Raw genomic sequence first — 26,996 nt, forward strand, 5'->3', positions numbered from 1 at the left:
AAAAGCATCGAAAGATGCGTGTGTATCGAGACGGTCAAAAACGGTGCAAACGGGAAACCTGCAACAAAGTAGTAAACTAAATAAATCATTAGGGTGAGTGGGGGGTCAGAGAACAAAATGTAGTGCCAATCAAGACAAATGTGTGTGAATAGGGTGTGAACGTAAAAAAAGGAGAAGATGTAAAAGAGTTCACGTTTGTTAAAGTGGTAAATGAAAGTGATCAAGAATAGTGGTGAGAGTGAGGGGAAAAAAAAAGAGATGAACAGAGAGAGAGTGAAACGGGAATCTGGAAGCAGAAAATACTAAACAATCTGTGTAGGTATAATATGTGAAAAGAACAAGACCTGTATGTGTAGAAAAGACGGTCACAATAAAGTAGTGAGTGAAACTGACAGTGTTTGTGGTGTTTTCTGTACGAGAAATGTGGAACATCAGGAAGCAGAAGGTTATAGGATCACAGGTGATAAGGAGTTGGGGTCCTAAACCTAGAGTAATAGCATGTTTGTAAAAACATTGAAATATATTTAAGAATCGAAGAACATTACAAAAAACAACCCAGATCATAGCGTTCATTGAGTCCTTTGGGATGAATGGAATCTAGTTTGTTGATCCAAAAAGCTTCACGTTGTAGTAGATGTTGTGTGTTGTTGCGTCCTTTTATGATGGGAACCTGTTCCAAAATCAAAAAGCGTAGTTGGCAGATATTGTGTTGTAGTAGATCAAAATGGTTGGCAATGGGAGATTTGGCATGATGGGTACGTATGTTGCTCTTGTGTTCATTGAGTCGAATTCGTATTTTTCTCTCTGTCTTGCCAACGTACACGAGCCCACAAGGGCATTTGAGTAGGTAAATTACGTTTTGACTGTTACATGTGGCTGTGACCAGCAAGTTGATAGGAAAACCTTTATGAGGATGTGAGATCTTGTTACCTTTAATGATAGAGTTGCAATTTCCACAATTTAAGCAGGGAATAGTGCCTTTGTAAACCGTGGTAGTCTGATTGGCAGATGTAGACAGCAGTTGTTTCAGATTGCGAGATCTTTGGTAGGCAAATCTGGGCGGTGAATCAAAAATGTGCTGAAAATCAGGTTCGTTACTTAGTATTGGCCAATACCTTAAAACGTTTTTTTTAATTTGATGACTCCTTGTTGAAAATTTGGAGATGAATACCGATCTGGTTTCTTGTTTGGCTTGCGTCTTCGGTTGAAGCAAGTCCAGGCGCGTAGGGGTGTTAGCTTTGATGATGGCACTCTCCAGTATGGTGGATGGATAATTGCGTTTTTTGAATTTGTCAATGCAGGCAACTTTGCTGACTTCATAAAGGTCCTTGGAACTGGCGATTCTTTTCAATCGTAACAGTTGTGAATACGGTAGGTGGTTTTTTAAAGAAGGTTGATGAAAACTGTCATAGTGTAATAAGTTGTTACGATCGGTTGGTTTGGTGTAAACTTGTGTAGTGAGTTGATCTCCAGTGTTGGTAACCAGAGTATCTAAAAAGGTAACTGAATCTTGGCTGGTGGTGTGGGTGAATTCTATTCGATGATCCACTGCATTCAGTGTGTCGATTAGATGATTCAGTAAAGTAACAGGTCCTTTCCAAATGATAAAAATATCATCGATGTATCTTTTGTAAAGGATCAGGTTGTTTGTCCAGTCTTGTTTACTTAAGATATGATCAAGTTCAAAACGATACATGTAGAGGTTAGCGTAAGTGGGCGCGGCACAATTACCCATGGATGTGCCCGAGCATTGCATGTAGTATGTTCCAGACCATTCGAAGTAACTGTGGTAAAGTGTAAAGTGTATCAACTCCATGAGAAATATTTTCAGATCGTTAGGTTTGTCTGTTAGAAGTAGAAAGGATTCGATTGCCTCAAGTCCTTGGTCATGAGGAATTGAGGTATATAATGCCTTTACATCAATGGTAGCTAGAGTGATGTTGGGGGTGATTTGGTTTTGTATTGACTCCAGGATATTGAGAAAGTCGGTAGTATCCTTGATGTAGGTTGACATGGATTGTACTAATGGTTGTAAGTGTCTGTCCAAGTATCTTCCCACTGGTTCATGGATTGAGTTGACTGTAGAAACGATGGGTCTGAATGGAGGTTTAGTAGCGTGTTTATGGATCTTAGGTAGCATGTATATATATGGGATAGCCGGATGTTCTTTGATGAGATATTTTCTATCCTCGTCTTTGATAGTACCTTTTTCATGAGCAGTATTAATGATGGTTCTGAGAATATTAGTGAATTCGTTGGTCGGATCTGATGTTATGGGCATATAGATGTCGGAATTTTGAACATGTTCATTGACACTGTCTAGGTAGAAAGTAGAATCCATGATTACCAGGGCTCCCCCTTTATCAGCTTCTCTGAAGGTAATTTCAGGTTTGTTTGCGAGATGTTTTAAAGTATCGTATTCTTTGCGTGTCAAGTTGGCAAAACTGCTTTTGGTATGATAAGTGATGTTGTTAAGATCTTTTTTCACAATCGTTTCAAAGGCATCTAGTGCTTTATGGCTAGATGGGGCCATAAATGTGCTTTTGTTTCTTAGACCAAGCAAAGTGTTGTCACGAGGAGTATCAGGTGTTTTTAAGATGTTGTGAAAGAAACGTTTCAGTCTCAAAGATCTCATGAATTTAAAAAGGCTGATTTCTGTTTCAAACTGGTTGGAGTGGTAAGTCGGTACAAATGAAGTGCCTTTTTGTAAGGTTTGTATTTGAAACTGTGTGAGAGTATGACTGGAGATGTTGATAACTAAGTTCTCTGACTGCGTGTGCTTTTGGCTATGGTTTTGAACGTTGATTTTCCTCCTGGATCTCCTGGTGGTTTTGAACCTGATCCTAAAAAATGTTGTCTGTTGTCACTGGTTGTTGGTTCATCACGAGTTGTTTGCAATGTATCTGTTGATTCTGAGGTTTCAGTGGATGTTTTGGTAGCTGTGCTAGTAGAGGGCTGAGAATTGGTAGAAGATTCATCTGAGGATGTAGCATCTGCATCAAACGTGCGGCCTGTTTGTTTGCGTTGTTGTCTTCTTGTGGCATATACATCAGCCCAAGTGTAGACCTCTCCCAGTTTGTAGTCCACTGTGTCACGTTTAAATTTTCTGGTTTTTCTCTCAGTGATTTCATTGGTATATGTATCAAGTTGTTTATTGATATCTGCAAGTGTAGTATTCCAATCTGTGTCGGACATGTTCATGGAAATATCTTGTCTCAAATCATCAATCTCTTTGGTTAGTTCTTCAAGTAATTTGGATAGTTCTTCCATAATTAAGAGTATTAAATCTAGTGAACATTTGTTGAGGATGGCTTCCCAACGTATTGTAAACCTGGGATTATTCTTGCATAAGGTTGATTTTAATGCGATGCGTAAACCTCTAGGGATCCTTTGGACCTTGTGGTACCTGATGAGGGTGCTGGCATGTAGACGTTGGTTTATGGCTCTTTTGGATGTGTATAGTAACTGTTTTATATTAGATTGAACAGAAGTTGTGTTAGAGCTGGTTCCTGTGGTGTCCTCGAAAAGTGCGTAGATACGTTGTGTTTCTTTGAGCGTGTACATGAAAGTCTCTGTCCTGCTCTCTTTGTTGATTTCAATGTCATCCATGGTAAGGTGGTGCGCGGTCTCTGTTGCTCAGGAAAACGTGAAAGTGATTTGAAAAAGAGATTAAGCGCACTCCGGTTCAAGCAGGGTAGTTCTAGTAAGCAGGGTATGGGTGCAGACGAGAAGATCCCCCTGAGTAGGGATAGGAATCAGTAGAAAGCACGTTCTAGCCAAGAGCGTGTCACTCGAATTGCACTCCGACGGAGAAATTAATCAAGCGAGGATAAGTTCTGTAATTCAAAGAAATTTTTATTCAAGTAGATGAGGCCATTCGTAGATGAGGCCATTCGTAGATGAGGCCATTCGTAGATGAGGCCATTCGTAGATGAGGCCATCCATACATGATGAGGCTGTCGTAGACGATGGTCATAGACAATACCATCATAGATGAGGTAATCATAGGTGAGGCCATCCCATAGATGAGGCCGTCGTCGACGACCGTCGTAGATGAGGCCGTCGTCGACGACCGTCGTAGATGAGGCCGTCGTCGACGACCGTCGTAGATGAGGCCGTCGTCGACGACCGTCGTAAATGGGGCCGTCGTCGACGACCGTCGTAGATGGGGCCGTCGTAGACGACCCTCGTAGATGAAGCCGTCGTAGACGACCGTCGTAGATGAGGCCGTCGTAGACGACCGTAGTAGATGAGGCAGTCGTAGATGACCATCGTAGACGACCATCATAGGAGGCCCATCATAGACGAGGCCATCGTAGATGAGGTCAATATTGGTGAGGCAGTAATTTTAGACATGGAGTTTTGTAATAGACTCCTTAATGTCAGGTTAAACAGATCTCCCTGATGTAGGGATGAAAAGGGAGTTGTAAGATCAGCCTCTGAGGAAGTTTTTCCCACATGCCTCTCTCTGTGAGAAGTGCCTATTAAGACTCAAGGTAGGTCTTTATGGGTTTTTTGCGCGCCCTCTGGAGGCTCCTGGCGCGACTTCTCCCTTTGACCTCTCCTATGAGGTGAAGGAATCCTCGTTGTTCTCATCAGAAGTGACAGATGAAAGTCTCTGTAGTCCCAATAATAGCCTCATCTCTCAGAACGTGAGAGTTATTGAGGAAAGGTTAGACATATTTCGTAGTCTATTACCTTGTTTCCTGCCACTCTGCCATATTACTGCCTTAATAGGGTCAGAGAAATGAAGTATGATCTTGGATGATCCAAAAAGTAGTAATAGCTGAAGAAACAGAGCAGAGCTCAGGGAGACTCCCTTCACACACGACGTGCGGTGAAAATCTGAGGAGAACTGCCTCTGCTGGGAAGGTTCTGGAGGGTGCTGGCAGCTGATTGGCTGGGACCAATCTTTGGTTCTTTTTTCTATAATGATGTAGATAGGCTACTAAGACTTGGGCCTTAGGCTTTTTCTTTTAGCCTACTACTATTATTTACTCTTGGCACTACTTTTGTATTACCGTGGGACTCCCGCCTCGGCGACGGGGAATGATTCAGGCATGTGAATCTATGAAAGATACCCCAATACTGGATAACTGGCCCCTCCATTTACACTTCAGAAAATCACCCTCCCGCTTATTCAGATTAGTTTCTTAGAGAAGAAGTGATCTCTATTCCACGCTGCGCACAGATCTTATAACATTTGCTTGCTTACCCCATACCTTTGACATTCCAGGTTACAAGTGTGTATTTACTCTCCATCCCTATGCTGCGTGTAGGTGTATATGCAGCTTGGAGATGAACTCATCTTCGCTATCTCAGGGAAGATTGTATATAACGACAGGTCAGGCTAGTTATACATGTTACATCTGCAGGAACGCCTTCAACTTTACCCTAGTAACTGAAAAGTTACTAGGGACTAGTGACTGAAAAGTCATCCAGACAAACAGCAGATAGTACCCAACTGGGTAATGCCAAACCAGCCAGTCAGAAAACATACGAGAAGCCTGCCTGGCTCTAGCTGAAGGAAGTGGGAAGTCGACACAAAGAGTGAAAAATGCAGGTTGCTGCCCAGCCCGCCATATTGTGATAGTCCACACCTATGAAGGTGAGGGACTGGTAACCTGTGGTTACCCCAAGTTTGATATTCTCCTAGATATATGAAATAAGAGGGAGTAGTCAGGGGCCAAACCCCTGGGTCTTCAGATTGTATTTCTGGGTGGCACACCCAGTTCAGGAGACGTATTTAACCAAGGTGCTCTCTCAAAGAGATGTCAGGGAACCATCATGCAGATCACAACCATTAGCTAAAAGTATACTTAAAATGCCCCCAGTGATGTCTATGGCATGTAACACCTTTAATTCACACAGACAAATTCATATAGCTTGCTGTCTGTGGCGTAACCTGCATTATTATGGTCAAGCTGGTGCTGGAATAGGAGGCAGTAGAGCCCTCTTCAGAGCCCAGCTGCGTGTGTAAGTCTGTCACATTTCGGAGGGAGGTTGCAATCTCAATGGTTTCCTTATGACCTTTGCAAACTTGCGACTGGTAAGGCTCTCCATAAACTGCACCTCGTCAAAGGGCTGGCATGCGCCTCCTCCAACTGGGCCACTATCGCTGTCCACATCACAATTCCCTCTGCACTGCGTTTCCACGATACTGGTCCACCCAGTTCATTATATAATCAAACTCAGTGACAAAAAGAGTGTTCAACCCTACCACTGTTGCAGGGATTCTGCTCATGCACAGAACTATGCGCAGGAAACCAGGACCTCAGTGAATTGTGGTGTACCAAAAACTCACCTCAGAACCCAGAACCCCTTATCCGACCAGTGTCAGTGTCCCATTCATTATCCGTATTATCTCGGAGGTCCCAATGTATAGACAACCCAGAACAAGCGACTTAGAGTACTCCCAGGAATGGTGGGAATCAGAAATACCTGTTCGCTATTATTCTCATATCAGTCCACAACAAGAGTAATCAGAGACACGATAAAGTTTAAAAGGTTTATTTTATAAACTATGTGTCCTAAGATGCAGTACTTTGGCTAACATAAGCAGACAAATGATTATTAATTAAAACCATCAGCATTGTTACAATACCATAGAAAATGAAAGGAGAAATCATAGTAAAAATGACAGTGGAATACAGCCACCTTCCTTTCGCTAGTAAACTAATATTATTAGACTAGTAGAAGGTCTCTAGGCTCGGATGGGGAACCCCATACAGTAAAGATCAGCTTAGTTGAATCTCATCACAGGATCAGGTGTGCTCTGCTCCTGGGAAAGCTCTTCTTCAGAATGTGTGTAAAGCATGCAGTCTGCAATATTAAAAGCACTCGACTTTCAGGTATTTGCAGCTGCGTGCGTGTTATGGCTAAATAGTGGGCCGATCAACCTGAACTCAAAAACATGCATTGTCTGGCGACCCAGACTGTTTCTTTACACAATGTTCAGACCAAGGTCGCAGCGCACGTCTAGGGATGTGAACAACAGACAGTTCTCATGTGAAGAAAAAGGCGAGCAAGCAGTTTTCAAATAATAACATGTATCTGCAGTGTTGTGTGCAAAGGCAGCAAAAGTGGCAAGATGGCTTTCTAACATCTAACGCGCTTATGCCAATATAGCAATGTATGTATCTAAATCGCAGCCCTCACTACACCACAACTCTCAGGCAAGCTGAAAAAATAAGCGCATATTTAAAGATCAGATCTCTATTTTTTTAACAGTCAAAAAGGATGCCAGTTGGTGCTGAATAGCTTGTGTGAAATCTGGAAATATCATGATTCTGAAAGAGATCATCGTTATTTCTGGCTTTTTTCAAGGAGTAGACGAACGTCATAATAATTCAAATTTATTGTACCAATGGGGCGCCCCCCCCAATGAACATAATTGATACAGCCTAGGGGGCTAATTCCAATTGTAGCAAGTTCACAATATAAAAGATAGCATTAGGGCCTTCTGAGTTCCCTGTCACACCAACAATACACAAATTGTAATGCAGAGATCTGCCTTTGGCATCCTCAGCCTGATAATCCAGGAATCTTATTCTATCTGTGAAATGAAAACTTTATTCGGCATCACTGTAGCTTGTGGGCGTATTTCGCAATTAATGATTCATTGTGCTGCACCTTTTCCTTAAGTTTTCACTAGTTGTCCTATAGTAGATTTAAATAGACTGCTACAATGTAGACTTTTGCTACCATCGCTGCCTGAGTGTCACCAACTGCCATCAGGATCTAGTCCAGTTTATAAGGCACCAAGCAATTCACCATTCCACAGTTGAGAGGCAGAAATTTGTACAGAGGGGAGAGGGCTGCTGGCAGTATGGGCCTCCTGTGTGTTTCGGGTGGAACGCGGCATGAGTTTATTAACCTTGGATTTCCCAATTTAGCACAATGGGAAAAGGTATGGTGAGTCTATAGTGGGTGGAGCAAAGATTTTGAGGTCTTCCTGTTTGAGAGCAAGACTGAGCAGTCCAACAGACACATTTGATCTGTTGTTCCTGTGTATAGTCTTTGACCTAAGGCCGGCACCAGCAGCCAACAGAGAAATATTTTACAGGACCTGGTCCTCCAAATGTGGGCCACCCAGATGCAGTGATGATTCGACGCTGTCAATAGGTGAGGAGACTGTTGCATAAGGCTTAGCAACGTAGGGCTGAGTAGCTCGCCAGTCACCCCTTATCGATCTTCCTGGGTATAGTCTCTGACTGAGGGGATTAGGTGCTAAGGATGAATTTTACAGCTCACTCTGTCTCCCAAATGTAGGTCATCCAGATGCAGTGTCGGTTAGACTGCGTCAATGGTAGAGCAGACAGTTTGATAAGGCTAAGCCAAGTAGGACTGAGCAGGCCTCCAGTCGCCCTCAGTGAGGTTTACCAATCTAAAGAACCTATGCGAAGGGCCGTCAAGAGCAGCCAATAAAAAATTGACATTGTTGCACACTCCGTCCAACATGAAAAGCCTGACCGGGTACCATGGAGTCTAACCCACTGTAGTTCCTCCTAAATGCATAAGTGTTTATTACTGACAGATCAAAGGCACATTTTTGGCGAGAGGACCATCCAGCATATCAGTCTCTTCAGCCGGAGCACTCCTCTGCAGCACAAGGATTGGGCTGGCACGGGCAGCGGAAGCAGATGGTCAGAACACACAACGACCCTCCCCTGTAAAGGCGTCCACTCCTAGGGGCATAGGGGAGTGGGGATGGTACGCAGGTAGGTGAAGTTGAATACTGCAATATATAACCCAGGCACAAGCAAAGCAGCCTGGTCCACAGACTGCCTAAAAAAAGGGGTGTTCTTGTGAAGGGAATAACCCCTGTGATGCTTAAGCGGGCCGACTGACCCGCACTAGACATACAGGACCATAAAATCCTTGCCTCTGTACAGACTGTAGAAGGACATATCACTCAAGGGTGGGGTAAGGTAGGCTCCTCAATATGCGACCTGCAGCACTACACTATTAAGGCTCACTGGACCTCAGACGTGATCTTGCACACAATGGCCTCACTTAGAGCGGCTGGGAAGGCCTATGCTGCTCACCTACTCAGCCCCCAACATGTTCAGGATAAAGTGATTAGCAGTAATCCAGACCCCAGTTAGAGGCAGTCTCTCTTCCAGTTATCGGGAAGGAGGCGTGAGCCAAGAATATGCATGTTCGATGGGCCCGAGGTGGCTATCACCCTCCACCACCCCATTGTATTAAATGACAAGACTTGAGCTCTGCCCCGGTGGTGGTGGGTTTTGGGAAGCACCAGAATCAGCTGGACCTCTGTCACCCTTATTGTTTTACTGTGCTGCCAGTTTTCTTGCTCCTCCGCAGCCAACCTACCAGGGATCCTTTGCTGTTATATTTGGCGGCTTTTGCTGGCAAAGGTGCCCCTATGCAGGCTGGCAAACAATCAGGCCAGAAAGAGTCACAGTATCTCTTCCAGGCAGCAGGGGGCTCCCCAGACACCCTCCCACACACAGAACAGGCACCGTTTTCTAACTGGTTCAGAGGTGCTAGACCACACACAGCCCCCAGTGCAGATCAAGTCAGATTAGAGGGCTGGGTGTGGAGCCTACTCAGAACACATCCACCATCATTATTTACTGCAAAAGGTTGTTTCAGAAATTCACATTCACCAAGCGATTTTGTCACCTCCTTCGTCCAAGCCCACTTTGTCCAGAAATTAATAGGGCACTAAGATAATATTTAAATTGTGGCATAAAGCCAGCAGTGTGGCCTGTCACACCAGGTAGAGCACTTCAGCTGTTGGGGTTTTTGATCAGCTATGAAGCGTGGCACTTCTGGAACACCTGAGTTCCTGAATAGCCTCGATATTTTCTGGAACTGTTGATGGAACTTTCCAGTGAAGGAAGCATAGCTCTGCTGTTCTTGAAATGTTCCAGAGATGATTAATCCTTTTTGCTGAATAGACGTTCGTCATCAAAGGAAATGCCTATATGGATAGCTTATTAAGCCCATGGAACGTATTCAAGTGTGTCCACACAGAGTGACAGCCGTGCCCATGCATCAAGCCATATTGTCAGCAGATTCCAGGCCACACTTGAAAATGAAGTTGTAAGCATCCAACCCATTCCTGACCAAGTTCAAGAACGGGTTTTTATGTGTTCTGAAATACTGATAAATCAGGTTTCCAAGTACTCATAGGTTGTAAATACAGCAGCTCAGGCGGCATGTGGCATTCGCCCTATCAAGGTCATGGCTACTGGAAGCAATGACTCCACATCAAATAGAGTCCAGTTTTTTAGATGCAATGTCTGGAGGAACTGTGGGAATAGTATTAGGTTTCAATTTCGGGGAAGAGGCTTGCTAGGGAAGAGTGTGACATTAAGAACAAAATCTAGATTCAGGAATCCCAAAGTAGAATTCATTCTGAAGTCAGAAAACCATCTAGCCAAAGATTTCTTTACAGGTTATCTACAAGATTGCAATAATAGTAGTTTGAAAATGACTGGAGATGTAAGATCAAGTTACTTGTTTCGCTCCAGGATAGGAGCCGTGAATTTGCTTCAGTCCTGAAACAAATTCACAATCTCAAGGACCAGATGACGGATACAACAATGTAATACTAGCACTATTACCACTTGGACAAACCGACTCATTACTACGTTATATCTGTATATAGCTCTACTCTTGGAAGAAAGGGTAATTCGCAGTGGAATGCCTGGCTATACAGGTATCTTCACTCTGAATATCAATGTCAGTGCCAATCGTCTTTGTCAGCTTGACCCTAGTAAATCCACTGTGCCGTTAAAAAACGGTGTCTTCTGGCTATTTCTCTTTGTGCTGCTGGGCCGAAGAATGTTTTTCTCAGCAAGACAGAGTAATCCAAGAAGTGCCTCCTGAAGGGGAGCAAAAGCACTGAAACTGTAGAGGAAGGGGCTGCAATGTTTCTGACAAAATATTACATTTAACCCCAGCCATGGTAGAGTCCTTTCAAATGTTTCTACCGCTTTTTGTACCAACTAGTGAATGAAGAGACCACTTCTGAAGGAAGGTCAAAGGGGTTAACGGATGTATCCAGACCACTTACATTTTGTAGGTCAAGATATAAGCCACAATGAGTATTGAGAGCAGGAAGGAGATTTGTAGCCTCCAAGTCATCTTCTACAAGACCATAGTACGTATCTGGCATGGCAAAACCATCAGAGTCAAACCCAAAGATTTCTTCCACCATGTCAAATCTCTGGAAGATGCTCCACCAATGGCTCGTTAACTAAACATGTCTTAACCCTCTCTAATCTCACTTGCATGATCTCCAACAACTTCAAAGTGGGAACTGACTGCATATCTACTGATAGCAGGGCACCTAAAGGCGACTGACTTCTCAGGTGCTGGCACCCGAGTCCCTGAAGGAGGAGTTGAGGTTAGAGCCGTTGGAGTCACCAAATCCTTAGGAGTGGGCTCACCCATAGGGAGATCGCTGTAAGGTAAGGGAGCCGCCTTGAATAAATCCACCATGGGCAGCTAAAAGGCCAATGCTAATTCTTGCTTCATCTTTTTTTATGTAGGGATCTTCTTCAAAGAGTTAACGGAAATGTGGGAAAGGCAAAATACTCTAAAGAGCATGAATGTTGCTTTAAGGAAGAAGAGATTTTTCTTTCCTATGGTCCTTAATGTAGGAAAATCATTTGGGAAATCATTTGCTATCGAGATGTACTTGAAGGGAAGAGAAACACTTTGGTGTGTCCCTGCTGGAACAGGTCAGAAACTGTTTGATCTCCCACTGCCTACTACCCTTCAGGTGCATTAAGGAACAGTGTTTACAGGCCAAAGTAATTTGATCATATAAGACGCATCACATATTGATGACATGTGGGATTGGTAAAGGTATCTTCCTGTAACATTTGTGACAGAGTTTGAACCAACCGACTTGCTACCGAAAAGTGGATGAATTTCATTGGTAAAACACAGAGGTCTTCTGACAGCATATAGATGATTCACAGAAACACGGGAAACGGATGTCAGCACGCTAGTTGGTGCCTAACATACCCTGATATCTTCACATCCGGCAGGCGGATTTGATGCTGAAGCCACATAACACCCCCTGGTGATGCTGCAGACCTACTGCGTGCGGAAATGTTTTTGAACAGGCTGGCTTTAGAAGCAAATTTATCAAGTGTGGAATATAGAAGGTGTATCCATCAGACGTTCCCCCAGCCACTTTGCCAATGTTAAAGAAAGGAGAAGAGTCGTCTTTCAGGAAAGGTACTTTAAGTCTGAATGAATGGAAGTACTCTAAAGCAACCCTCTATACTATGGTGCTAGGAGAGTAGTGTCCCCCACTATTTACTTTGGACCAGTGCTAACAAATGAGGTGTATCTTGAGAGTCTTCGAAAAGCATTATAACCCAAATGGATGAGAGGGGAAAGGGAAGAGTGATTGCACAATCAAGTCGAAACACCCCCCCCCCCCCCCCTACTTCCACCCTCCCACAAATCCAGCTCCCAGTGGAGAGGCACATTCAACATAAACAGTCTGACTTGAGGTCAACTTGGAGAGGGCTATCATAAGCTAGCTCCGCGCTGTCTTCAGCTACCACCTCATTCCAGGTTGAGGTACTAATGCAAATATCCTAAAAGGACCTTTCATGAACTCTTTGACAATCTTTTGTGAGAACAGAGCAGGCAAGTAGGAAGATCGCCTGTACCAAGAGATGGCTGGGAGTTGCACTTACAGGTGCACTGTAACCACAAAGTATTTGAGACATTCTTTGGCGTGGTGCAGCAGGTATGGTTGGATTTTGTGGGGTTGTTAGTTATACTTTGCGCACCCCAAACAAAGTGGCTACACTTGGCAACAAAAGTCTTGGTGGTCGAAGAGGCATAAACGTGTGCTAGGATTTGTGCACATACTACAGGAATGTCCAAATGGTAACAGTATGTGGTCTGACACCCAGCTGTGAGTCTCAAGCACTTTAGCTTGCCTCAGTGAAAGTGTCAGGTGTAAATTCAAGATGCTCAGCGCATAACAAGGCAGTCAAAATAAATTGGCGAACAAATAATGTTTTGGTCACACTGGTGCACAGAGAATGAAAGAGCATGGACCACAAGCTAGTCCTAAAAACGTTTTTTAAAAGTTTGGGAAACTTTTCATTTCTTTTTAACGCATCCTGGCTTTCCTTTGAGAAAAATGGGCTGCATTTGAAAAAAAACTACAAAGATTGCTTAATTTGAAAACAATCCCAGCAGCCCACATTCTATGTGACGGCAGCAAATCACAGTGGCTCACAAATTGTGAACTACCTCATTAAAATGTAATTGGTATTTTGCGGCCTGACCTATTAGTACATAGGTCAGTTTGCAAAATGCCACTTGATTCGGTAAAAGATGGTGTGCAAATGCTACCACTTTTAGAAAATACAATATTAGTACACCCACTCAAAACTGTTTTGCCTATAGAGGCATGTTGCTTTTGTTCATTGCTATGTTAAAATACTAGGGATTCTCTGCCTGACGATGCAGATAGATTAAAGGATGTGGATCTACGAAAGATCCAATGCTTGCCAAATATTATTGCTTGGGCTGCAAGTTATACGGCTTTTAGTAATAAGAATCTTAATTAAGGCTACTGAATCATAAAGCAAACGTCAACAATGTTAAGCTTTTGTAAGCAAATATGTATTGTGATCAACAGGTCATTTATGCTCTTGAGATTCGGCCACCTTATTAATTTACGGTGCTGGATTACTTGAATTCAGACATGCGGCAATTTGCCAACTCTGCTACAGCAAGCCATCCTCAAAAAGCCTTATTGAACTCTGCCACTGGTCCTGTAACAATATATATTTTTTTACTTTATTGTCTACATATGCTGCAAAGAATGATGAAATCGATATGACTAGTTACGAATTTGCAAATGGTTTCCTAGTAACTCTAGATTGACAATGTAATTACAGTAGATTTTCGGTGCGACACCAAGATTTCATGTAGTTTTACTGTAAATAAGAATATATAAAAGCAAAATAATAGTTCATTTGCAATGATTTGGCCTCTTCAGTCTTGTATGCAATGGGCCTTGTAAAAAAAAAATGGTGGTAGGTGGAGGAATGGCAGAAGCTGGAGGCAAGGGAGAAAGTGGCAGAGCTTGAAACAAGGCATTAATCTTGCACACAGTGTGCTCTTTTAGGTCTTGTCAGTTTTCTCACCAGGGGCAGTGCTGCTGCAGCTTCTTTAATCTCAGACAGTATCACATGGCGATGAATGTTCCTGGGAGCACTCTGATAACGGACTTTCCTTCTAAGAGCAGATGTAAATGAAAAGGTAAACAAAGTGGTTAGATTGAGTTTTAATAAAAACTAAAAAAACATAATTCAAAGAGCAGTAACATTTCTTAAAGAGTCTTTGCACCTCCAATTGTGCTATTTAAACCTTATTATCTGATTTAGGCTGCTGCAGGAAAATCCCATGATTTGTGGTGCAAATACATAATCCTCTGATCGAAGATTCTCCACTGCATTGAGAATCCCATGCCGGAATTACATTTGAACTGGGCCTAATATTGTGGAGGTACTTCTACTGAATGATGTCTAGCTTTATATTATTCTCCAATTTGTTCCACAAATCAAAGGATTTTTTAAGCTGCTATCGAACTGTAAATAAGGCCACCTCAGCTCTAGGTGGTTTGAGAGGCCAATGAATAAGGCACTAAGGAGCCCAGTATTACGGCTTATGCACACTGTATTTAGAAGCAGATAAAAGACAACAAAGGCAAGTTCATGTTTACTTATAACATTCAGAAATGATGAAGAAGAGAACCTCAAACCATCACCACCTGGTTCACACTGGGCATTTTGTCTAGACCGTGTACACTGTGTATGATATGCGGAGAATCGAAAACTTGTGTTCCTAACTGTCTATCAAGGGAATCTTCACTAATTCATGAATCTTTAATGTCAATGGAACATGTCATAACAGAAACCTTTTCTTAATTTAATGTTCATCTAATGGCACCTTTTGAAAACAGGCCAATTAGACCATTGTAATGTAGAGATGATAGTCTGTGAAACTTTCTAATTACATTTTTCAAAAATAAAGAAATTACTGAAAGTAGGTTGAAAACTACACATTTCCATTACAACAGCAAGACAGACCTTCCATCCTACAGGGTACAGCTGTCATAGTCGAGATGCGGGTAATTTCAAAGGTTAAGCTGTGCAGTATGAACTTTAAAACAGTCCACCTAGTCTATTTATAGTCTGGTGGGGTGACAGAAGGCATGCTAATTAAGTCAATAAAGATTCTATTGGTGAGATCTAGGATCACAAGGAAGCGCTCCTTCTCCATCACTGAAATTCAGGAACAATGAACAGCAGCGAATTCACCCCATTGTAATACGGAGAAACACAAGGAGAGAAAAGCATGAAAAAGTCAGATAACAAAAAGATGACCATCAGCTGACTAAACAGGTACGGCTGAGATGCTTTTCTCCATTAAGGTTTTTTTTTTTGCAGAGCTTCACACACATGACCCAATCCCCAGGTAGGTGCTCTAAAAGGTACATTCTTAAAATATACTGCAGTAGTCAGCCCACAGAGCAATTAATAGTCTTTCACGAACAATGTTTCTTTGGCCTTTTGGGAACAAGTTACCGGAGAATGTAACAGGTTATGGTCAGTTGTTGCGAAAACTGTATGATTAGGGCCAGAATTAACAGCTAACTGTATCGACTTCCTTGTTTATTCATCTAGTCTCAGTAATATCAGAGAGCCTTTTTCACAGCTAGGATGAGAACAGGTTTTTCTGCAGGAGATGAGGGATTAGGAAAGAAGGTAGGGTTCAAAATGGTTTAATTTACTAGCAAATCAGATTGGTGAGTCGCCAAAACAAATTTATGCATATGGAATATTGCAAACTTGCTTTTCACAATTCCAATGTAACAAAGGTACTGCAACCTGAAATGCTACTTTCCAGGGGAGGCGGTTTGAGACTGATTTCTCATAGGATTCAAAGGGTTGACACACGCTTTGACGACCAAGCAAGAGCAGGGTTTCTGGCCAATCGAAAGACTTTCCTCTGATAATATCAATTGGAATCTCAAAGGGCGTTTGGAATGGTTTCTTCCTTGCTATAGGCTTTAATGGATGCTCAAGGGAACTTTTAAGGAGTAAACATTTACAACAGATCATGCTAAATACTCCATAATGAGCAATACAATTTCTTCCCGGAACTTCCCCCAACACAATGCTCATACAATGTTAAAGAGGAGGATGTTTCATTTCATTCAAATGTCCATGCTGGACAAAATCAGGAGCTACGGTGCTAATTTCTGTCACTGTAGACTGTGCCATGACTTGTGCCCTCAACAGAAAGCCTGATCTGCAAGTCAATTGCCTGAGTGAATGTTCTGACAGTTAAAGAGATCAGTGAACCCCCATGCTGAGGTCATTCTGTGCTACTAAGATTACACTTGCTTAGCATACTCCCCTCCAAATCTATCTTGGATAACTATGTGCACAGTATTGGCATTGTGGTTTCAGCAATTGTGTCAAGTTAAAGTAGCGAGTTTCCCTAGGGAAGGAAGACCCGACCAAAACTTCACTACAGATCACACACGTGTGAATGTCTTGTATAATTGTACTGAAGGCCCTGGCTCCCTCATTTTATATGTCTGAGAGATGATTTGATGTGCCTACGAGGTTCTCCTAGTCCTCAAACTCTTTCTCCCGACCCCCGCTTGTTTAGGTGGTGCGCTGGCTTTCTGTTTTTAAATTGAACTAGAACTGGTTTGTCATTTAATGTTGAAGGAAGGATTTCAGAACAAAGAAGAAAACAAGTGACTTACCTGTAACTGTAGTTCTCCAGTATTGGACCTTTCATAGATTCACATGCCTGAATCATTCCTCGTCGTCGAGACGGGAGTCTCCGGTACATAAAAAAGCATTGCTTAGTATCATAGCAAACTGAAAAAAGGCCTAGGCCCATTTTCCTTTGCAACTCATAACCTTCGTTATGTAAAAAAGGACTAAACTTGTCCCTGAACCAATCAGAGCCTCTCACCCTCTAGAACACTCCTGAGAGAACCTTCTGCCCTCAGATTTTCGTGCACTTGTGCAATAACACTCTTTGTGCTAAATCCGAGGTGAGCTTCTCAGGGGAGGAGGGTGGGTTGCATGTGAATCTATGAAAGGTCCAATACTGGAGAACTACAATTACAGGTAAGTAACTTGTTTTCTTACTCCAGTATTGGAGCCTTTCTTAGATTCACATGCCTGAATCAGAATAGCGAGCAGTAAATAAATGCACATTTTTTGTTACCCAGAACGTGAATCCAGGAAACATATATAGTGTGATAAAATGGTATCTGTAAACCAAATTCCACATATCAAAAATACTTTGCAAATGGTAATACAATAAACAACAATAAAATGTGCCAAAGCACATAATAAAGGAAGGAGGGATGGTAAAGAAGGCTCACCGTTACTGGATAAGGTTCCTCAGCACCGCTTCTCCCACCGCCACATCTCTCCCTGTGGCTGCATCCAAGCAATAATGCCTGGTGAATGTGTGTGTACTCGTCCAGGTCGCCGCCCTGCAGATATCCTGGATCGGTACTCCTGCGAATAGAGCAGTAGAGGTGGAGACTGCTCTTGTAGAATGTGCACGGACTCGTGCATTCAAAGGTCGGCCAGCTGCCTGATGACAATACCCTATGGCACTTGATATCCATCTGGCAATTCCCCTCTTTGACAAAGGGAAACCCTTCCTGTGTGCGCTGTAGGCAACAAAAAGCTGTGAAGACTTGCGGAAAGGCTTAGCTTTCTGCAAATAGAACTTCAACCAACGCTGGACATCCAGCGAGTGGAGAGCTCTTTCCGCCGCTGTTGATGGTTGTGGAAAAAATCTTTTGAGAATTAAAGGTTCGTTCAAATGAAAGTCAGTTGGAACCTTAGGGATGAATCTTGGATTAGTCCTGAGTATTATCCTGTCCTCTTTGAACTGCAAGAAAGGCTCTTGGACCGCGAGAGCCTGAATCTCCCCCACTCTCCTGGCTGAAGTGAGCGCAATGAGAAGCGCAACTTTCCAGGAAAGAAATTTCAGCTCCGCCCTGTGAATTGGCTCAAAGGGCTGTTTCATCAACTGGAAATGAACGACGTTCAATTGCCAGAGAGGTGGTGGAGGTTTTATTGGAGGGAAAACTCGGAACAGACCTTTCATAAATTGTTTGATGACTCTAGCAGACCACAGAGATGGACCAGAGGCCGTTCTTCTAAAGCGTGAAATTGCATCTAGGTGTACCTTTATAGATGCATGAGCCAAACCTGACTTAGCCAAAAGCAAGAGGTATGGAATAATCTCGTGAGCTTCTGAAAGCAGCGGATGAATGTTAGACCTTTTGCACCATAAACAGAACCTTTTCCACTTCATCCGATATGTCTGGTTTGTACTATCCGCTCTGGCTCTAGATAGAATCTCCCTGCACTCCGTAGGGATATTCAGATGCTGAAATTCACAGTATTCAGGAGCCAGGCTGCTAAATGCAGAGATTTCGGATCCGGATGCAGAACTTCCCCCTGGAACATTGTCAGCAGAGACGGTATCGGCTGCAGGCAAATCGGGCGCTCCTCTGACAGTAGAAGAAGCTCCGCAAACCAATGCTGTCTGGGCCACCACGGAGCTATCAGGATTAACCTGCATGGTTCTTTCTTGATCTTCATAAGAACCCGCGGAAGGAGGGGAATTGGAGGAAAGGCGTAGGCAAAGATGCCTGACCATGCCATCAAAAACGCATTCCCCCAAGATCCCCGTTGGGGAAGCCAGCTTGCGAAGAACCGGCATTTTCTGTTCTCCCTTGTCGCAAAAAGATCTTCTGTTGGAGTTCCCCATTTCTGGAAGAGGTTGTTCAAAATCCCGTTGTCGATTTCCCAATTGTGACAGACAGACTTTAGTCTGCTTAGAGTATCCGCTTTGGTGTTCTGGTCCCCTGGAAGATGCTCCGCTGTAATGGATACATTCGTGTCGTAGAGCCCATTCTCATATCCACTGGGCTTCCCGAGACAGGGAGAGTGATCTTGTTCCTCCCTGTTTGTTCAAATAGTGAATTGCTGTTGTGTTGTCTGTTCTTACCAACACGGCTGCACCTTGAATCCTTGGCAGGAACGCCAACAATGCTAAGCGGACGGCTCTGAGCTCCAAAAGGTTGATATGCAATTGCGGTTTGTCCGCTTTCCAACGACCGCTGACCTGCAGATCCTGAAGGAATGCTCCCCATCCTTCCAAGGACGCATCTGTCGTAATCACCAATGGAGCTGGCTGAGTCAGGAAAGAAAGACCCTGCGAGATGTTTCGTTTTCGGGTCCACCATGTCGCCGCGTGGATCATGATCGGCGTCACTTTGATTATATCCTCGAAGGATCCTGTTGCTTGATGCCACTGAAGATTCAACTGCTCTTGTAATGGACGCATCCGTAGCCTGCAGCAAGGTACGAGGGGAATGCAAGATGACATCGTTCCCAGCAATGACTTGTACTTGCGTACTGAAAGAGACCTTCTTTTTATAAACGCCTGGGATAGAGATATTATTCCCCGCTGTCTCTCCTCGGAGGGGAACGCTCTGTTTACTTCCGTATCCAGAATTGCTCCCAAGAAAGTTATATTTCTTGACGGTTGCAGAGTTGACTTCTCCTCGTTTAGAGTGAGGCCTAATCTGGCAAATAGTTCTATGCAAGCCTCTGTTGACAACTGGGCTGACGCTTTCGATGGAGCCTTGACTAGCCAGTCGTCGAGGTAAGGAAACACTTGGTGTTTCTGTCTCCTTAGAACCGCTGCCACTGGAGCCAGGCATTTTGTGAAAATCCTCGGGGCCGATTTCAGACCAAAAGGAAGCACCTTGAATTGGTAATGATCTTCGGCCACCACGAACCGAAGGTACTGCCTGTGTGAAGGATGGATTGGGATATGGAAATACGCATCCTGTAAATCCAGTTTGGTCATATAATCCCCTGGGTTTAACAGCAGCAGAATATCCTGGAGGGAGATCATTCTGAAGGTCTGATCCTTGAGGTAAGTATTTAGGGATCTGAGATCCAAAATGGGGCGCCATTGAAGAATGTTTTTCTTGATCAGAAAAAAACGGGAATAAAATCCCCTTCCTTTCTGGGAATTCGGTACCGGTTCTATTGCTCCCTTTCGGAGCATTGTCCGAATTCCTTGACGCATCTGGTGTAAATACTTGACCTCTTGAAATCTTGGAGGTGAACAAGGGGGGATTTCCAGAAACTCTAGAGTATGACCAAATTGTATTATGTGGAGAACCCATTGGTCCGTCGTTATCTGAGGCCAATTTTGATGATGATAGCAAATTCTTCCACCCAGGGGAATATATGACATATGAGGAGTAAGTGTCATCAGAATGTCATTGTCTTCGGGTGGTGTCTTTCCCTTGGCGACCTCCTCGACCTCTAGGAGTAGATTTTGTGAAACCTCCTGTCTGTCTCTGTGAATATTGTTGACGATATGGTTGAGATGATGTGGAGTATGAAGAATAGCGGCCTTGTTGATAACCTCCTCTATAAGAAGGTTGGCCCCTACCTCGTGAGCCACGAAAAGGAACTTTTCTATACTGTAATGTTCCCAGAGATTTCGCTGTTTCCGTATCCTTCTTGATACTCTGTAAGGCCTCATCCACATGCTTTCCGAACAGATCTTCCCCATTGAACGGAAGATCCAAGATCTCATTCTGGACTTCAGGCCTAAAAGATGTTGCTCTCAACCATCCTTGTCTGTGTTAAACAGCCGCTCCTCCCAGAGATCTGAAGGCCGTGGTCGCAATGTCCATTGCACAATCTATGACTTCAGCCGAAGTCCTTTCACCTTCCTGGAGGATTTTCCTGGCCTCTTGTCTGTCCGCTTCAGGTATGCTATCAATGTATGGTGATAGGTCGCACCACATCTGCCTATCATACCTGCCCAGGATGGCTAGGGCATTTGCTGCCTTGACCAGAAGAGCAGACATGGACGAAAATCTTTTCCCTGCATTATCCAAGCGCCTACCCTCTCTGTCCGGTGGCGTCGAAATTGGAGCAGACGGATTCCTCGATTTTTGCTGCGCCGCTTGAGTTATAACCGAGTCCGGTTTGGGGTGACCTAATAAACAAGCCGGAGCATTGGAAGGCGCTTTGTATTTTTTGTCCAGCCTAGCAAGCACTGGAGTAACCGTTGCCGGCGTCTCCATAACTTTGAGACCTTCCTCCCATAGATGACTCACAATTGGAAGAGATCTAACCGTCTTGCGAAACGGTTCTTTGAAATCATATAAAAATCATTCTGCTTTATCTGATGACATATTGAGCGCAAATCTCTGCGCGGCTCTTTCCATCAGATTATGGAACCCTCCAATGTCCTCCGGAGGGGAATCCACAGGTCTCGGAGATGAAGGGGACGGAATCAAATACTCATCCCATTCCTTACTAGGATCTGTTATCTCCCCTTCCTCCTGCTCTTCATCCTCAGACGTGTCCAGAACCGGCTGTGGCAAAGGTGATATTGGCCCCGGAACCGGTACCTCCTGTCTTCGCACTGGTGTACATGGAACAGAGTGCGCCGGAGCCACTGGCATCCTTTGGGTAGACTGAGGCAAAGTATGCCTCCTCTTGTAATCATTCAACATGAACTGCAAATCCGTCAGAAGAGAAGCTGGAATACTCACCATCTCTTCCTGATCATGTTGTCGGGGGCGGTCCTGATAACCCCCATACTCATCCTCCCAGTCATCCTCCTGACATTTAACATGTAACTGAGAGGGGCTACTTGCATAGCCAAATGGACCCTCATTATCATCCTCCTGCGAATCCTCCTCCTCCAATAAATGGGATGGAACCAGAGGCGTTACCTTACTAGGAGACGTAATATCCGGGGTAATCTTTTTTTACCTGGCAAAATCCCGCTTTTCTGGGGTTTTTTCCCTCGTCGACGAGCCCGTCAACGAGATTGCCATCGTCGACGCTGTAGACATCGTCGTCGTTGCCGCTGTCGACGACGATGCAGTTGTCACCGTCATCGACGGTGCCGTCGACTATGTAGTTGTGGTCGTCGTCGTCATTGTCGTCGACGTTCTCGTCGTCGACACTGCCGTCGACGATGCCATCGTCGACGAGAGTATAGGTTTAATAAGAAAACAAGTTACTTACCTGTAACTACAGTTATCCAGTATTGGTATCGTTCATAGATTCACATGCCTGAATCATTCCCCGTCGCCGTGGCGGGAGACCCCGGTAAATAAAGAAGTAGTGCCAAAACATTAGTAGTAGTAGTAGGCCCATAGAAAAGGCCTAAAGCCTAGATCTTAGTAGCCTATCTACCTCATTATGCAAAAGAAACCACGAATTTGGTAACAACCAATCAGACACCAGCACCCTTCTAGAACCCTCTCAGCAGAGCCAGATCTCCTCAGATTTTCGTAGCACAAGTGGGAAGTAACGTCCCAAATTATATAGAACTGACTCTACGGGGAGGAGGGTGGGCGCATGTGAATCTATGAAAGATACCAATACTGGTTAACTGTAGTTACAGGTAAGTAACTTGTTTTCTTATCCAGTATTGGGGTATCTTTCATAGATTCACATGCCTGAATCAGAATAGCGAGCAGTATACCAAGTATACAGTCGTTTGCGGATGGCGGGAGACTAGTGCTGATACTCCCTAATTGCATCCACAGCTTGTTAACAAGAGGTATAAGAAAAGATCTTAAAATTCGAAACATGCAATCTATAAAGAGAAAAAGCATGTAAAGCAATAACATTAAAATGAAAGCAAATCATTATTGTAAAACATTGCATTGTCATACCAAAAGATAAAACATCTTACATGTTAAAAGTTTGAAAAAGGTACCTGAAAACATCTCAAAGAAATAGATGTTGCAGGACAGCTTGTCCGACTGCTACATCGTCTCGATGCGTAGATTGGAGGCAGTAATGTCTCGTAAAAGTGTGGACATTTTTCCATGTCGCAGCACGGCAGATATTCTCCAGAGTCACTCCAGCAAACAATGCTGTAGACGCTGCTATAGTCCTTGTGGAATGGGCCTTGGGTTTTCGTAACAATGGCCTGTGAGCTTTGTCATGGCAGAAAAGGATTGTAGATGCTATCCTTCCCAGGGTAGTTTGGCCATAAGCCACAAACAATTGGTCGGACTTTCTTCGGTTCTTTGTTTTTTGAAGATAGAATTTGAGACATCTTTTGATATCGAGAGAATGTAAAGCTCGTTCCACTGGAGTAGACGGATTAGGAAAGAAAGTTTTTAACCTCACTGGTTCATTAAGATGAAACTGTGACGGCACCTTAGGGATACATTGGTTGGATTAGTTCGGAGGTGCACGTAATCTTGAGTGAAGTGTAGAAAAGGTTCCTTTATAGTAAACGCCTGAATTTCACTTACTCGACGAGCTGATGTTAAAGCCAGAAGCAAAGCAACCTTCCAGGTAAGGAATTTGAGGTCAGCCTTGTGGATAGGCTCGAATGGATGCTTCATTAATTGCATTAAGACTGTGTTGAGTTCCCATTCCGGTGGCGGAAGCTTGACCGGAGGAAACTCCCGGAAGAGTCCTTTCATAAACTGCTTAACTAAAGAGGATGAACAAAGGGAAGGGCCATTAGCACCCTTTCTGAATCTGGAAAGTGCAGCCAAGTGGACTTTGACTGAAGGGAAAGAAAGTCCAGATCTTGCCAGGTGTAACAAATAAGGGAGGACCAGTTTTGCAGGAGCGTCCACCGGGTGCACCTGGTTTGTTTCACACCAACAGCAAAATCGTTTCCATTTTAGACAGTAAGTTTTTATCGTGCTGTGAGCTCGTGATTTTGTTAATATATCCCTACAGTCTTGAGGGATATTTAGGTCCTTGAATTCTAAGAAGTCAGGAGCCATGCGTGTAAATGTAGGGATTGAGGGTCTGGGTGGAGAACCTGACCTCTGTTCCTTGACAGCATTGTGGGCGTCGGGAGAAGACAAATCGGCTGGTCCTGAGATAGTAATAGAAGCTCCTGAAACCAGTATTGGCGTGGCCATCTGGGTGCAATCAAGATGAGACGACAGCCCTCCAACTTCATTTTGTGTATGACCCTCGGTATTAGAGGTATCGGAGGAAAAGCGTAAGCACAAATCCCTGACCATCGCATGGACAGGGCATTCCCCCTTGACCCCTGTTGAGGGTATCTGCTGGCATAAAAGCGGCATTTCTTGTTCTCTTTTGTGGCGAACAAATCCAGTGACGGTGTTCCCCAAGCTCTGAATACTCTGAGCACTTGAGCTTGCTCCAGCTCCCATTTGTGGCAATCCGATTGGGATCTACTGAGCGTGTCCGCTAATGTATTGCAGAGACCTCTGACATGCTCTGCTCTGAGGGATATGTTGTGGAGTGTGACCCATTCCCACAACTCCTGAGCCTCTGTGGACAGAGTTGCTGATCTTGTTCCTCCTTGTTTGTTCACGTAAAACATGCTGGTGGTATTGTCGGTCAGAACCAGAACCGAAGAACCTGCAATCCTTGGAAGGAAAGCTTGAAGAGACAGGAAAATTGCTCGCAATTCCAGACTGTTGATGTATTTGTTCTTGTACTCTGGAGACCACTTCCCCTGTATCTGTAAGTCTTGGAGATGACCTCCCCATCCTTCCATGGAAGCATCCGTAGTGAGTACAAAGTCTGGAATCTTCTGTATGAAAGTGAGCCCTTCTGCTAAGTTGGGTATGTGGGACCACCAACTTAGAGCGCTCTTCATGCCTGAAGTGACTTTGAGGATGTCGTCGAAGGAACCCGTCGCCTGCTGCCACTGAAGGTGTAATTCCTCCTGCAAGGGTCGCATCCGGAGCCGAGCCAGAGGGACGAGGTGTATTGCAGAGGAGCACATCCCTAGGAGCGACGCGAACATCCGGACAGAAACTGACTTTCTTTTGGAAATCAGGATTGCTAACTTTTGAAGACGAACCTGCCGTTCGTGAGATAAGAATGCTTTGCAGCGGACGGTGTCTAGTAAAGCTCCCAGAAAAGGAAGTATCTGGCTTGGATGTAATTGAGATTTGCTCCTGTTCACCGTAAGCCCCAGAGAGTGGAACAGACGAAGAGATGTTGTCACGGCAGCCTTGACTGAGCTTTGCGAAGGACCTTTTATCAACCAGTCGTCTAAATACAGGAAGACTTGGATTCCTTGGGATCGTAACGCTGCTGCCACCGGGGCTAGGCACTTCGTAAATATCCTTGGTGCAGATTTTAGCCCAAACTGGAGCACTTTGAACTGGTAATGGGCGCCTGCCACTGTGAAGCGAAGATACTTGCGATGCTTCGGATGTATTGGGATGTGAAAGTAAGCATCTTCCATATCTAAAGAAGCTAGAAAATCTTCCTCGTTGAGGCAACCTAGAATTTCTTGCAGAGTGACCATGCGAAATCCCTGCTTTTTGAGGAATCTGTTCAGATTGCGAAGGTCTAAGATCGGACGCCACTCCCCTGATTTCTTCTTGATGAGAAAAAAGCGGGAATAGAAACCCGTCCCTTTTTGAAATGTAGGAATCTTCTCGATTGCATTCTTGAGGAGCATCGTTAAAGCTTCTTTGAATAGTAAGTGAAGACGAGGGGGAGGGGGTCCCTTGGGTGGTGTGTTGGGTGGCTTGGTGACAAACTCTAAGGTATGACCGTTGAGAACCAGGTCCAGAACCCACTGGTCCGACGTAATCTCCTGCCACTTGTTCACAAAAGTTGAAATTTTCGCACCCACAGGGAGGGAAAAGGGGGTGGAAGGCGCCCTGCAGAAATCATTGCTTTCTTGTGGTGTCTCTTCCCTGATTCTGCGATCTTTTTCGTCCGCCTTGACGAGAGAAACCAGATGTGTTGGTTTGTCTGTAGAAAGATTGATATGACTGTCGATACTGTGGCTGGTACCTATTCTGTTGGGTGTGATAACCTCCTCTGGATGAAAATCCACGGCCTCTTGCGCCTCTGAAAGTACCTCGTTTGTACTGCAAGGAGCCCAATGATCTTGCGGTATCAGTATCGGTCTTTATTGCTTGGAGTGCATCATCTATATGCTTTCCAAACAATGACTCGCCATCATAGGCCATATCCAATATTTTTGTTTGGACTTCTGGTCTGAACGTGGTAGCCTTAAGCCAACCCTGGCGTCTAAGAACAGCTGCACCAGCCAACTCACGGAAATTAGTATTTACAATATCCAGAGCGCAGTCGATAGTCTCTGATGCTGCACGCTCACCCTCCAACAAAATCTTCCGAGCATCTTGTCTGTTGTCCTCTGGGATGAGATCAATAAAGCTTGCCATTTCTGACCACATCTGGCGGTCATAACGCCCTATTATGGCCAACGAGTTGGCTGCCCTGATGGATGCAGCTGCCATAGTTGAAAATGTTTTGCCAATCAAATCCAGGCGTCGTCCTTCCCTATCCGGCGGTGTAGTGACAGGTGCTGCCGGATTTTTTGATTTTTGTTGGGATGCCTGTGAGATAACCGAATCTGGCCGAGGTTGGCCAATGAGACAGGAAGGACTGTCGGCAGGAGCACGGTATTTTTTGTCAATCCGTGAAAGCACCGCTGGCACTGATGCTGGGTTTTTTCATAATCTTAACTCCTTCCTTCCAAATGTAGTCAATGATAGGGATAGCCCTCGTAACCTTCCTTGACTCCTCTTTAAAATCGTGAAGAAAACAGTCAGACTGTTCAATGGTAACTGGCAAGTGGAACCTGGTCGCAGCGCGCTGCATTAGGTTATGGAATCCCCCTATATCCTCTGGGGGCGAATCAGATGGTAGAGGGGTGGGTGGCGAAGGCATAGGGATGATATAAGAATCCCAAGGGTCTGCTGGGTCTGGTAGCTCGCCCTCTTCGAATTCCTCTTCAGAGGTTGAATCTTGACCCTGACGCGGGTCCTGTGGAGGGTCAGGCAGTTGAGGTGTTGGAGCTGGATCCTCAGGCAAAGGCAATGGGTCCGGCTGCGGCGCAGTCCGCGGAACCTGTGGAGTGGCTGGCTTCGATGGAAAACG

General features: G+C 44.4%; 1 protein-coding gene across 1 annotated transcript in view; it reads right to left on the reverse strand.

Annotated features, from left to right (window-relative positions):
* The window catches only part of TCF25 (TCF25 ribosome quality control complex subunit), a 722,186-nt gene that overhangs the window by 198,044 nt on the left and 497,146 nt on the right, over window positions 1-26,996 (reverse strand). The window contains exon 15 of the mRNA XM_085639175.1: window positions 14,163-14,253. Within this exon, the coding sequence (XP_085495301.1) occupies window positions 14,163-14,253 (91 nt within the window). The remainder of the gene's footprint in view (window positions 1-14,162; window positions 14,254-26,996) is intronic.

The sequence above is a fragment of the Triturus cristatus genome, chromosome 12, assembly GCF_964204655.1.
Source record: "Triturus cristatus chromosome 12, aTriCri1.1, whole genome shotgun sequence".
NCBI lineage: Eukaryota > Metazoa > Chordata > Amphibia > Caudata > Salamandridae > Triturus > Triturus cristatus.